Source organism: Colossoma macropomum, unplaced genomic scaffold, assembly GCF_904425465.1.
Source record: "Colossoma macropomum unplaced genomic scaffold, Colossoma_macropomum, whole genome shotgun sequence".
NCBI lineage: Eukaryota > Metazoa > Chordata > Actinopteri > Characiformes > Serrasalmidae > Colossoma > Colossoma macropomum.
In genome coordinates, this window is record NW_023494803.1 from 30944573 (window position 1) to 30959277 (window position 14705).

The 14705-nt window shown below is 38.9% G+C and overlaps 1 protein-coding gene across 5 annotated transcripts in view; it reads right to left on the minus strand.

The window, feature by feature from the left end:
- The window catches only part of aqr (aquarius intron-binding spliceosomal factor), a 62049-nt gene that overhangs the window by 38555 nt on the left and 8789 nt on the right, over positions 1-14705 (minus strand). For all 5 annotated transcript variants that reach the window (XM_036592952.1, XM_036592954.1, XM_036592950.1 and 2 more), the window contains exons 14-19: positions 14268-14371; positions 10235-10337; positions 6708-6828; positions 5917-6058; positions 5148-5326; positions 1777-1944 (exon numbers count right to left, since the gene is read on the minus strand). In XM_036592952.1, coding sequence (XP_036448845.1) covers positions 1777-1944; positions 5148-5326; positions 5917-6058; positions 6708-6828; positions 10235-10337; positions 14268-14371 — 817 coding nt within the window. The remainder of the gene's footprint in view (positions 1-1776; positions 1945-5147; positions 5327-5916; positions 6059-6707; positions 6829-10234; positions 10338-14267; positions 14372-14705) is intronic.

Here is a 14705-nt window from a genome sequence, read left to right on the forward strand (position 1 = left end):
ATATATACACACACACACACACACACACACACACACACACACACATATATATATATATATATATATATATATATATATATATATATATATAATGTGTGTGTGTGTGTATGTGTGCGTGTGTGCGTGCGTGTGTGTGTATATATGTATGTATGTATGTATGTATGTATTGGGGTGGGAATCTCTAGGCACCTCATGATTTTATTATGTTTCAGAGGGCTGCGATGCAATTATAAAACGATTATCAATGCATCTTGATGCATCTTTTTTTTCTATGTAGCATTTATATTTTCTCACTGTGTGAGCTCAAGTTTCGAGTTCAAGTTTCAAGTTTATTTGTCATTTGCACAACATGTCAGCACATTTATGCATTGCAATGCTTGTGGTGAGGCTCAGCTAATCACTCTACAGAAAGTAAATAAGTAAAAATAAAAATACAAGAAAAAACAACTGAAATACATTAAATATACACAAAATATACACAGAATATAGAGACAATATACAATTTTAAAGTGACTAAGTAACTCGGTGTTATTGTTATTTAAAGTGACTTGGTACTTTTAAAGCAAAGTATTTGTCATGATCCATAATGAATTTACTTTCAATATCTTTTAGTAATAAATCAAATGGAAGTGATGTGGCAAATCAACTACAAGGCTCTCATTCAGTGCTCTTGTTTGGAGCACGAGACGCTGTTGCCACTCATCTGTGATAAAATGCGCAGTTACGGTGAAATAAGATCCAGTGGCAGTGGATGTCCACACAGCACACGTTACAGCTATTCTACCTGTTTTCTTTAGTGATTTTATAACTTCGGTTTTGGTCTCGTTGTAGAGACGGGGGGGAAAATCGCTGTGTCAGTAAAGTATCTTTGAGACGGGACGCGTGCAACATAGCGTGAAAGCCCTGTTTCGCAACGACTGAGAACCCGGCGTGCAGACTGCAGGTCACATAGCAGCGATGCATTATTCGCATTTATAAGCACCGCAGTTGGTTTCCTGGTACGTTAAATCTGCAACGAGAGACTGTCAAACAGTAAAAAGTGGCGAAACTGAAGTCAGCTTCTCTTTCAAATTCTCCCGTTCCACCTTAAATGGTGCCGCATTTACATTCGGCGCCTCAGTTAGAATTTAAGGTGGAACGGGTAAATTCGAACAAGAAGCTGGAGAATGAGAAGCGACTTCAGCCTCGTAAAACAGTCGAACGTTGAGAGACATTTAACTGATCTACTTCTGAAGAAAAGTTTTCTGGTGGAGATGGGAGGAAGCTTAAAAGCTTAAAGCAGAGCAAAGTAAATCTGCGTTTTCGTTTATATTGTTTAGCCTATACTAGGACATTATCACATACTGAGACATACTGGACATTAAATGTTGTGGCTCCCAAGATGGTTTGATTTTTGTTGAAAGGACAACATGTCTCTTCTTAACATTTGGGTTGTGACTCCTAACCTGGCTTTTGATGCAGAGGGAGCCGGTCGGATTTCTCCCTCTTCCACTTGTGTTTTTGTTATGTGCCGTCACAGACTGTCCGGACGCTCCACTTCTACACTTCCAAGTTCCGCCTTTTGCGTTCCGTCAAAATTACGTTATAAATTAAATATTTAGAAAATCGATTTTTGACATTTGTGAATTGATTCAGAATCGTTCACGTCCGCATCGCGATGCATCTAAGAATCGATTTTTTCTTGCACCCCTAGTATGTATATTTACTACTACGCTGTTCACAGTAAGGGAATTTGTGTTTTTAGTGGTAAAACAGCATGGGCAGGGGAAGGCCTACCTTCCTCAATGACTCGGCCTTTATCATCCAGCATGCCTTGCACCTCGCAGCCCCTCACGTACACCAGGCCTGTCTGCTCCACGAAAGGCTGGCGCCGGTCAAAGCGCGTGCCATAGGGCAGGGTGGGCCGCACCGTGATCAGAAAGCAAACGTCGTGCTTCCGCAGCCCTGGAGACGAGGATAGAAGGAGAAGGAGAGGGAGAAGGGGAGGAGGGTGAGAGTAACAGAAAGGAGAAAGAGCCCCGTCAGCACATGCTGATCTTTTAAACATGAAGCCTCTAATTATACAGCCAGAAAGAGGGAGGCAGGAAGGCTCCCACTCTCACCATCACACCGCAATTCTCACCTCCAAGACAAAAAGGAAGACAGAGCACAATCATAAAGAAAAGCGTGGAAGGGGAAAAGCAAGGAGATGTTGCATTGTGCTGCTACAGCACACCTCGGGACAGAAAACTCAGAGCTATATTGTTTAATGTAATGAGGGCTGGGAGCCTGATTAATACTCGGAGCAAATTTATTCATTAATGCAGAGCAAGACAGCCTTTAGTAGGCTGTCCCACAGGACAAGACCATTTGCATATTAATTCACATCAGTATACTTTACTCAACAACCCTCACATTTCCCCCTCTCCACACAACCTGCATTTATAGCACTGATGCATATCAAACTCCTTATAGGTAGGTATGTCCACTGGGTGGCCATCTTGGCAGTTATTTCCAGGCAAACAAGACCAGGGACCTTATTATATAAACATGCTATGTTTTTCTCTTAAGATCTGCCAGGGCAAGATTTTTCAAATTCGTATTACAGAAGCAAATCTTATCTTAATTTGGGAATCTTATCTTACAGATCTAATCCTCTCAAGTTAGGAAATATTAACTTAGTAGATTGAAGTCAAAAATCAACTGTCATGTGTGTTACCAAGCAACTGATTACGTGTACAGCTGAAATGCAAACATTTAATCAAAATAATCAAGTTATTTAGTCAGAAAGCTAGCCTATGCTGTTAAAAAAAAAAAACCCTCAAACAAAACTAAAGCACAATAAACTGGAAGTTAAGAATATTGTGACAGTGCTTTGCGCTGTTTATCTGAGCTTCTCTGCTCTCCTGTTTCAGTTTCCCAAATGCTTTAGCCAAGCCATGCTAACTTTTTTCCTCCTAATTAATAGACACACATTCAGCTCTCTGACAAATATTTCATAGCATTTGGTTCGGGTAATGCACAAAAAACGTTTTTTTGGATGGTTCTGGCTTTTCCCACTCACAGCTTTACCAGTAAGATGAATGGCTCTTTTTATTGAAGGGCGATTTCCCTGCAAACAGACACCATTATGAGTGCAATGAGATTTCCCATTCATCTTCCAAACAGTGAACCATCTCCTTCTTTATGAATACTTAAACAAATACTTAACCTTTGTGAATACTTAAACAAACCCAACTGCAAAAAGTTGTATGTAAAATACTGATACAACAGAAAGCAGTGATCAGTAAATTCTGTTTGACCTGTACTACATTAATCACAGTAAAAAAACATATTTCATATTGTACCTATATGCAAATGAACCTCAGTGTTTTTTGTATGCTCATTCCATATTTAATGCCTGCAACATGTTCCAAAAAAGTTGGGACATGAGTATGTTCACCACTGTGTTACATCTTTCCTTTTACAACACTTAATAATTGTTTGAGGACAAAAGACACAAACTGATCTAGTTTTCAAAGTGAATTTTCTTTTTGCAATTCTTGTGTTATACAACTGGTCAGCCGTGCAACGCAAGGGGCCTTTATTGTCATATTCTCAGCTTAATAATGTGCCACACATTTCCAATGGGAGACATCAGCACTCTGATTTTGCAGCCATAATGTTGTAACACATGCAAAATGTGGCTTGGTGTTGTCATGCTGAAATAAGCACTGACATCCCTGACAGACAGCCCACCCCAAAAACCATGATAGGCCCTGGCTTCTGAATTTTATGCTGGTAACAATTTGGATGATCCTTTTTCACTTTGACCCAGAGAACACAATGCCTATTACCCTATAAATTACCTGAAAGGCTGACTCGACAGACCACAGCACGCATTTCAACTGTGCATCAGTCCATTTCAAATGAGCTCGAGGCCAGAGAAGTGTTTCTGGATGTTGTTCACATATAGCTTCCACTGTGCACAGAATAGTGTTATCTTGCATTTGTGGATGGTGGACGGTGTTTATTGGCAATAGTTTGACAAAGTGTTCCCAGAGCACAGAAACATTCTGCTTTATGATGTAGTGCCGTCTGAGAGCACTGCATTAAAAATTCATTGTAGTTTTCAGCCTTGCCCTTTATGCATGGAGATTTCTCCAGATTCCCCGAATGTTTTGATGATAGTATGCACCGTAGACGGTGAAATATCTAAAATCCTTGCAATACCTGGTTGAGAAACATTATTTTTAAACTGTTAGATTTTTTGCTGATGCATTCCAAGGGATGAAGCTTGACCCATCCTTACTTATAAAGGACTAGGCCCTTCACGCTCCTTTTATACCTCAGCACAATTGTAACACCTGTTTAAGATGTTTTTTGAACATTTCATATAGGGCTTGACAATATTTTTACAATATTTATCACTGTTGTGCTAAATGTTGCCACAATATGTATAAAAATAAATTTTACTATCAAAATTTGATAGTATTTTTTTTAAAGGTGGCACTACCGATTCATTTTTGTCTACTCCAACTTATCAGATGTCAGAAAAAAAATTTATAGTGAGATATACTGATTATTGTGAAAAACCTCTCAAGGTGTTTTAATATTATATATTTGTCATATCACCCACCACTAATTTTACAATGTTCCTAGACTTAAACTGCCCCATCCCAGCTTTTTTGGAATGTGTTGCAGGCATCAATTTCAGAATGAGTGTATATTTACAAAAAACAATTTGACAAGTCAATAACATAAAACATTATATGTCTTGTCTTTGCACAGTTTTCATTTAAATACAGATCAAAGTAGATTTATAAAATCACTGCTTTCTGTTTTTTATTTGCATTTTACCTACTCTCCCAACTGTGTTAGAACTGGGTCTGTATTAACTCTACAGACATTACAGACTGTACAAGAAGCTCTGACACATGATGACTAGAGCATGAGTAACACTATGAAGTAAACAACAAATAATTAATGTCAGAAATGACAGGAAACAGAGCAAGGTCAAAGATGTGGTATACTGAGTGAAAGAGGTTTGGAAGGATTTAACTGGACACAAACGACTTACAGCTTGCTGGAAACCATTTCACAAAGAGTGATGAAGCGAATGAGCGCACATGTGTGGATGTATGTAAGTCAAAGAGTGATGGAAGTAGAAAGAAAACAGACACACTCACCCTCCCACTCAGATTTTATGTGGTCTTGTACGTTGAGGTTCACAGTAACGTCAGCACGGACTCGAGCAGGCCAGTTTTCGCCAATGTTTGGCTTGGCCACCTCAACGATGGAGAAGGACACAATGGTCTGTGCCATTCTGGCCCATCCACCAAACACCACTCCACCATACTCTGACTGCCTGCAATAGAAAAGGGTCAGCCTTATGCAAAAAATCTCTCATGCCCAAAACCCCCAATCAGACGATAAGAAATCAAAGCCCTATCAGACAACAGAAAAAAAAAAACTTAAGCGAAAAGTTTAAAGGGCCTATACTGTGAAAAACCAATGTACCTCGCACTCTCAGGTCCATACATGGATTTTTCATTCACCATTTTCGTAACCAACACATTTACATTTATCTATTTAGCCTATAGTAGTTTAGCTCCGCCCACTCACGCTGAGGCTGATGACTGTTTCGACCCAGATGACTTTTTTTGAATGAGGCACAATACAGAGCAATCAATCAGAACATAGCTTATTTACATATCTGAGTCTTAAAAACCCAGTGACCAAAAAAGCCTGTTTAATTTTAAGGGACAAAGAGAGGTCAGAAAATGGTCAAGTAGAAATTGATGATGACAGTTTTTTGTACATGAACCATACAAATGTCATTAGTGGCCCTCAGTGGAAAAATAAAACAAGAAAATTGTTGGACTCTTTAATAAAAAATACCAAATGAAGAGAATATTTAAGAAGTTAAATTTAAAATTTTGCTTACTGATTACTTACCATGGCTTCATTCGTAACACAATATCTTCTATATCCTGTCTAATCTCATAAGTAGACTCCAGACGGAAAAGGTTGAAGTTTCTCAACAAGTAATCATGAAGAGTCAGAAACTGCAGATTAAGCTTTGGCAGAGCTAAACAACCTGCAAATGAAGCACATTATATTTAAATTCCTTTATATTAGGGGTGTAACAATGCATCGGGACATTGTGATCACACGCTGAAAAACTGTGACAATGTACATCTTGATCAATGCATCACAGAGAGTAGACATTCTGTACAATTTTTGTCTAATGCAACTGTATTGTTTGAGGTCCAAAGTTTGCAAATGATCAGTACTGATCAACACCTCACCCCTCTTGTCTCCCAGCTCTAGTGTCGATAAGTTGCACAACAACATATTTCTAGCTATTGTTTTTTTTCATTCGAATTTTGCTCAAGATACGAAAGAATAGTCATGAAGCCAGTGTCATGAATCAGACTGACCATATTGTTACCTCTACTTTTTATTCAACTGAACATTTTTCTGTTAAGCTCCATAAGCTTAGAATAAAGTATGATTTTCCTCATCAAAATGAATTATTCCGTCTAAAATTCTAACAGCAGTGTTTCTCTGCATTAACCAGTCTGGATGCTTTGTGTCATTAGATAATAGTACCTTTTTACAAGCTTCATTCATGCATGCACTGATGATTATCTATGGCAAAAAGTTGCCAGTCTTTGCAACACAAGTATTACTGTATGATGTGAACAGAAACAAAGAACAGAACATAGCTGAAAAGCAAGGCTGACCTTCGCCTGAATAGTACTCAGTGGGGACGATGTTCTCATCCCAGATAATCTTCTCGGTTGGATAAAGAGGCATCTGGTTAAGTTGCTCGATCTGAGAGATTCTCCGCTCATGGCGAGACACCTGTGCATATGGAAGAGAGAGAGTGTGCAAGTGAGAGAGAAAAAGAGAGAGAGAGAAAAATTGGGTTAATGAAAGACCTGCTCCCAGAAGGCCTGTCCCATGCTGATCCTCTCTCAACACAACACAGGTCTGTGACAGTCACAGTTAGAGCAGTGCAGAATCAGGTCACAGCACAATATTACATCATGTCCATTATCAGCTACACACCCAAAACCATTACAGGCCTGTGCATGGCATTACACTTTACTTTTTTTCAGGGATGCCAGCTGGTCACCAAAGAGTAGATCCACTAATATCAGCATAGCTGTTTTAAATTAACGTCTGACCTACAACTAGAAACCACCAAGTTGTGACCTAAAAGGCAGCTTAATGGCGAGTTTCATGTGAAAACACACTGTGCCTACTGCTTTGTAGTCTGATGACTTACGACAATAAATACGATGGCATTTTTTAACATTTATGGGTTAAAACGAAATTCTATTGAAGCTTTAAACTTAACTTTTTTTTGTTATTTTTTTTTTTAAATACAAGGTACTCAGAAAAAAAAACTGAACAAAAACAATTCCAACAAAACCAACTTCTAAAAATTTACCGTTAATAACTTATATTGACAGTCTTTTCCACTACAGATGGCATATGCGAGACCCTTGGAAGACACTGAGGGTCGTAGGAGCAACACAATTTTGAATTCTGATTCCACCACTTTTTTCCAAGGTGAGACTGGAAGAGATTAATTTCTATGGCAATTTAGAAACAGTATGTTCTGTCTCTGTCAGTGTCTCTCACAGAAAAGTCAACGCTTTGTGTGTTTGTGAAGTGGGGGTGTTCCTGCAGTCTGGGAGATAAAGTGTGTGAAGGAAAAGTGAGAAAGGAGGAAGTGTGAAGCTGCGCCTGCAGAGTGATGGGTAAAGAAACCCAGGTAACAGGCTCCTCCATTTCAAATCATATCACTCACACAAGCTGAACACAGTGCTAAAACAGCAGCAACAGCAACAGAGAGCAAGAAAGCTCTCATTACAGCCTACTGCTGAAATACCTGAGCAAGTACAGGGATCTCCAAGTGTCCAATTCTTCACCAAAATTGTACTGTGGTCTCTGATTGTGTATGTCTGTGTGTGTCTTTCACAAATGAATTGGCTAGTCAGCATTTGTCAACGTGTCAATCAGATGGAAATGACATTATTCAGTGCAATGAAAGTTTGCCATGAAACAAAATTCTCTGAAGGTAAAATATATGCACACTCCCTGGTCATTAAAAAAAAAAAAAGAAAATCCTTGGACATTTGTGCCACTCTTAAAAAATATACCAAATTTATTGTATTAAGGAAAGAAAATAAAAAAAGCACCATTTATTGTAAACAAATTGTTCCAAGACTGTTATTTTCTTTTTGGCACCGCATTCTTTCAAAACGTGACAGGTGTGTTTCAGATTGTTAACATTTGAGTAATGCCTTCACAGAATTCTGCAGGTTTGCATGCAAAATGCCACTGCACACTTCTCAGTAGGGATGTATTGATACTCGAACTGTGGGATGATGCTGATAATTTTTCATGTACTTTTCTGCCAATGCCGATACATACTCATTTATAAAATGTAGAAATTGAGACGAAATCCAATTGGACTAGTATTACATAGAAATACAGCATTTACAGAGTTCAGTAGGGTTACAAATGCAATAAAATGAATAAAACGCAGATATTTTAGTGCACCAACCTAGCTTTGTATAAATATTCTGTTCTGAGTACAGAATAAATATGTCATTAAATATTGGTCTAATTCCAATGCAGATCAGTTCTTTAAGCAAATATCTGCTGATACTGATAGGATTCTGATATCATCGTGCATTCCTATTTTTGAGTTCATGATCTCATCAATAAACAGAAGCTCATGGATGCCACTGTAAGATAAACAGATGTTTCCACCTCTTTGCTTTACTGTTACCCTAATGCAGCCTGGTTGGAAGTATTTTCCACGCTGATAAAGGGCTCCTAGATGACTTACAGCAGTCTTATGAGGCCAGACATGATCCTGCAACAAGAACGTCTAGGGATAACCATGCAAAATGTTGGGCTAAATGTGGGTGCAAACAAGCTGAGTGTGAAGGCAGAGCTCAAGGCTGGGCCAACAGTACACTTATTAACACTGTCGAACTGACAATAGGGCTGTCGTTAGCCCATGGATGTAATGTAAGTTAGCATGGCTGAAGGTACCCCACAAAAAACTCCAGATGCGGAGAATACTTTACATGTGGTAAAAATAAAACTGACCTCTTTGAAGGTTAAAAAACTTTAGCTACTGATAGTGTTTCGCTAGATAGCTTGTTTTTCTTGTGTTATCAATTGCATTCTGGACATTAAAAGTGCACTACTAGAGGAATTTTGGGGTGGGTTTTAGAGGAGGTGAACCTTGTTAGCAGCAGTTTTTGGTGCATTCCAGCTCGAAAAGTGTAAGTTGTCCCAAGACGTGTATTCTAGTTACAAGATCACGTCTGGCCTGAGAAAGCAAACAAACTGTGTGTGAAAAAGCTAGTGTCTTGAAGTACACAAGATGGATGTATATGTTTCTAATAAAAGAGCCTGTGAGTGTAAATCCATTGTGTTAATATTTGAAATCCAAATAAACAAGGGTTTCTTGCAATTTGAAACATTCTCCACTACAAAAATATTGCATAACTTGGAACCAATGAAGCCTTGCAAGGTAGCTGTTCCCCTGTTACACTTCTTTTATAAAAAATAAAATGAATTAATCAGGGAGTGTGGTGAGAAGCTTATCCTTTCAAAGCTTAATTAAGTGCTTTATCTCAAGTGTGACCTGCTCTGGCTCCACTGTTGCTTGCAGCACACGCATATAACGAAAGCCTAATCTACTGAGATTTCAGTTGCTGTTGGCAACCAAGGCCACTTAAATTAGTGGACTGACATTGGTTCCAACAATGTTGCAAGTTAATTATGGTGGAGTCTCTCCTGAACCTTTGGAGAAGAGCTGGAGAGTATAATTACAGGCAAAGCAAGACAGAGGTGCTCTACTGATGACCGCTATGAGAGGGCATCTTATGTGACTCCATGAGGCACTGGAGGGGGTCTGCCATGAGGAAGTTAATGGGGCAATCAGAAAAGGCCTGCTTGGAACCTCCGGCCATCTCTACACAGAGTACTTACTGGCCAATTCAGCCAAGAACGAGAACCCCTAATTGGATTTCAAAAATGAGGAGCCAACAAAGAGAGCTTAATCTGCATTTCAAGGTCAACTTCATAAATTAATGGCTTTCAGCATGCCATGCAAAACACGGCAGTGTATTAAGTCTCAGCGTGGTTGCTGAGATGTTTTTAAAAATGGACAAATCACGATTTTTCTGTGCCTAGTTTGGTAACTAAAATGAGGGATGTGTTTTGCTTTAAAACCTACCAGAAGCTCCAAGAGTATCTCTTTGTCATAGGATGTGTCCTTTCCTTCTGGAAGCTCAGGCAAAAGGCACAGGTACGACGCCACCCGGTGGAGGGTATTGGGACTACAGGAAGACAGAGAGTATGCAGATAATGTGTTAAGAGCATTCACACCATCATACATGTAAGCCATCTGCATAAGGTAATCTGCTACTGCCCTTATGCAAAATCAGCACAGAGGCTAACATAAATAAGCTTGGGTTAAAGAGACAGAGACAGTGCTGCAGTAGTCCAGGTATCATGACTGTCACATAAGGTCATTAGTCTCATCACCTGTGAGGAATGCTGAACCAGCTATTGCAGATGACCTCACCCTGTGTCAGTATTAGTAGATTCCTCAAGAGCATATATAGGTAACATCCACTGAACACTGACAACTACACTCCTAGTCATAATATAAACCTTTTAATTTTTTGCATTTCTAATCTCTTAATGTGATGGTTTGGCCAAAAATAATAAATTCACCCAAAATGCAGTTAATCAACCAAGACACGCTTGGTTTCTGAAGTTTGCTTCTTGCGTCTTTAGTCCTTTATGGGAGCTGTGAAGTTAATATAGCTAACAAGAAATGGAAGCTTATAGCCAGTTAGTATTATGCACACTTCATGCCTAAATCATCACATAAGTCTCATACTGCTTGACATACTGATGTCTAAAAAATGGACAGAAGTATGTAAAACAGTTACAACAGCAAAGAGTCCGTCTATCTGTTCTGAGGCCAGACCACCCCTTTAACAAAGGGTGATGCTACACTAAGCGACTTTCCAGAACACTGAGCTAACCAGTAATGACCGGTAGTATTTCTCAGCATTGGACCGGATTTGAAGCTTTGTCTGAGTGTCTGAGTAGTTGCCCAAAGCACTGCTTTGGTAAACTTCTCAGCAAGTTTTTTGTTAACATTTGGAGAGCAAAAAGACAGGGAGAAGGCTGGACTTGTGTCTGAGATAATGCTATACTGTGAGCTGCTTAGCTAGGCTGCACTGGCCCAAGGGGGAAAAAAAAAAAAAAAAAAAAAAAAAAAACAACTGAGCTTTAAAGAATTGTGAAGGAAAAGCACCTTGTTAAATTTGATCAACACATGTGGAGTTGTTCAAGCCTTCCAGCTTCATAGACCAAGATGCTACAGAGTGACTTTGTGAATGATTTATCCACTGGAATACAAATACACAGCAAAGCATAAAAGCTAGAGAAGGGACTAAATTCATCCATAAAGTGCAAGTTTGCTGTCTAATCTTACTACTAAACCCAACTTTACTAAAGCATGCTCTGATCAACTCTTAACTCCCTAAAACTGACAGGCAAAGGGGATGGACACTCAGCATGAGCAGAAGAGTTTTGTGCAAAAAGAGCTTTATTCTCTCTTGAACACACAACAGAAGAACTGAGGAATCAGCACCCATGCAGAGTGTCCTCTGTGCCACCCTCAGCAATGTGTACAAAAGCAAAGAGCACTTAATGGAGAAGAATCTGCCCAACACTGATCCCTCTCCCTCTCTCTCTCACTTTAAAGCTGGTGGGCTTTTCAATGTGGCTGTGTTAACACGAACTGACAAACACAGCCGTTCAAGGAGTTTATTGTCAAGCATAGATTAAATTAATGAGGCACTTCTTCCCATCTAGCAACAATGAGCCCAGGTTTAAGGACTACAGTTCTGTTGCTTAGCAGTTCAGTAAATGGCTGTAAGTCTGAGTATGGCACAGCTGATTGACTCTTCGATCAAATTAAATAACATGACAGATATTACGCAGCAAAAATGGGTACAAATAATATTTCTAACACTTCAGAAGAGTGTAAAGTGTCAAAGTTAAATGACTGCACACATAGTCACTGGAAATGCTTGTCCTGGTGTATTCCTCTGTTTTGTTTTAACATTTGGTCATGTCAATTTCAGTTAAAGGGGAACAGTCTTGTTTGGCTATTTTCCTGTGTCAAAAAGTGCTGCGTCACGCAAGAGGTTTGAAAACAAAACTGTTTCAGAGAAAAAGTGAGGGAAAATCTGACCAGTGATGTTTTTGGTCAAGTATCAAAATAGAGAGGCTTCAGCTCCCACGAATCATGACAGCAACTTGACGTGCAGTCTATACACTAGCCACCAACTTGCTCAACCTCTATGAGCTTACACACATTCACTCAGAAATCACAATCTCCTTCATACCCACAACAGAAAGTTCTAACTAACCACAGACATAAAACTAGTCACAGCAGGAACAGACAACATACATTTTTTAATTATGGCATAGTCTAGCGACACACTTACATTTTCAGAGTTAAAGCTGAAGAGAGCTTAAAACAATATCACTTTTAATTAAATTTCACGTTGGAAGTGATAGAAAAGAGACTAAAATAGCTGTAGTGAGAGGGAAATGCACAGTGGGGTCTAAGAAGGTAGTTTAAACAAATTTACCCCAATTTATTTCAGGTAAGTTTGCTGAGCTGAGACAAGTAATTTGTAATGTAATAAGAGACAATTTTGTAATGTTATAATGCTAGCACTCTTTCTAGCAGCTAAAGCACCGTTAGCTCAGTAATAACTGACAGCCTACCTCTGCTCAGGTCCTCTGTTTCTGCCCAGGGTTGGTAGAAATACTGATTCAAAAATCTAACCTTTCCAGACTGGGCTGGATGCCAGTTGTCCAAAGTTTACTGTTTGGATTTGATGCTGGTTCAAACTTTAAATCTTTTTTCAAATCTTCTCTAAGAGTTTTGAACACACAAATGATTCATAGAACAAAGGTGTTTCATTGCATTTTGGGTTATTTACTACAACAGCAACTTTTTAAACTGTTACTTTTTTCACAGTCTTAAGGTGGTTTGCAATAAAGACGCGCTGGCAGATCAACTGACTTCCACTAAAAATGGTCGTTTACTTCACAGAAAACAGATTTTTACTGAAGTTGCACTGCTACATGACTCATGGTAGATGTGGGGGTAAGACCATGCCAGCACAGTGCATAGCGCTGCAGCCGAAACAAAACCTTTTATCTCCAGAAAAGTAACTTTACAGGACAAGGAAAAACAGTCTTAACTTTTAATGCAAGTAAAGGAATAAATAATTTTTCCAAGTAATTTTGGGTCATTTCTGTTGGTCCATTCAGCATGAAATTTTGACACATCATAAAGGGCAACTGGCTTTTCCAAATTATGTCAAAAAACGAAAAACGGCAAAAATGGAGAAGGTTTTGTCAGTATGTCATAACGCAAACTGTTATGACTTTTGTTCTAACTGTTTATTTACAGAGCTGAAAAACTGAGCTTCACTAATTAACAGCATGACTGGTTGCCTTTAAACTTCTGTATTTGAAGAATGTTTCTATTTTAACTGTCATCTTTTGTTTATTGTACCACATTCATTGCCTAATCATTAGTAAATGTTGGTATGATACCATATTTAGGAGCCTTTGGAAAGTGCCATTTAGTCTAGTTGCTATATAATAGCAAATCCACTTGCAGGCCAAACAGTGATGAAAAGAGCTCAGAACCAAAATTCCTTAATCACATACTACATTCCTAAACATATGGTTTTCATGAGGCTTTTTCAGTGGAACAGCAACTTCTTTGCTATGATAGCGAAAGGTAAATAAGACCATTTTTCCACTGCTTTGCCTTACATTCAGACCAGAAAAAAAACAAACAAACATGTAACACAACATTTTAAGCAATGCCATTCTGGAAAACTACTGTTACTGGGAATATTCGCAAATTTAAAAAAAATATGCAAGGAACTAATTTGCACTGATATCTACAAAAGAACAAAATCCTGGAAAGACTGACTAAAGATGGTATTGCATGTTACAGTTGAGACTATTCATAATATTCAGCTTCAAGTGATATAGAAATCAAAGCTGTTGGTACACTGCCAGGTGTGATAACAGCTAAGTGATATGAACACACAGAGAAAATCTAATTTCCTTCTAGAACCCTCTAACTAAAAAGGGCGATCATCAAAATGTTTACAACTAGTAGAAGTAACCAGACTGCTGATTTCTCCTCTTACCTGAGATGACCAAATTGTTTGGTGAGGGACTCTCGAGTGTCCACTGCTGCTACATTAGAAAGGGCAAAGTCCTGGAGCTCAGGGAAGTGTGCAAAAGAAGCTCTCTGAAAAAAGAATCACCAACTTATATGATGTAGCATTCTAAACATGTACAAAAAAACAGCATGGGTTTATACTAATAAACCCCACATGGCGCAGTGATGCCCAAGATCATCCCTAACCAAGTTCTGCACCTGAGAGAATCCCTCTGCTTGATGTGGTTTGAAGTAGGTGAAGGGAGCATAAACTATCACAGTCCAGCATTCTGCTAACTGAATTTATCAACACAGCAGCTGTCCACACATCCTATCAGGCCTCCTGTCTCTCAGTGCAGTACTGGGGTTTATTAAGGCTTTCGCACTGCTCCCTCTACACCTGATTAAGGACTGCAGGACAGAT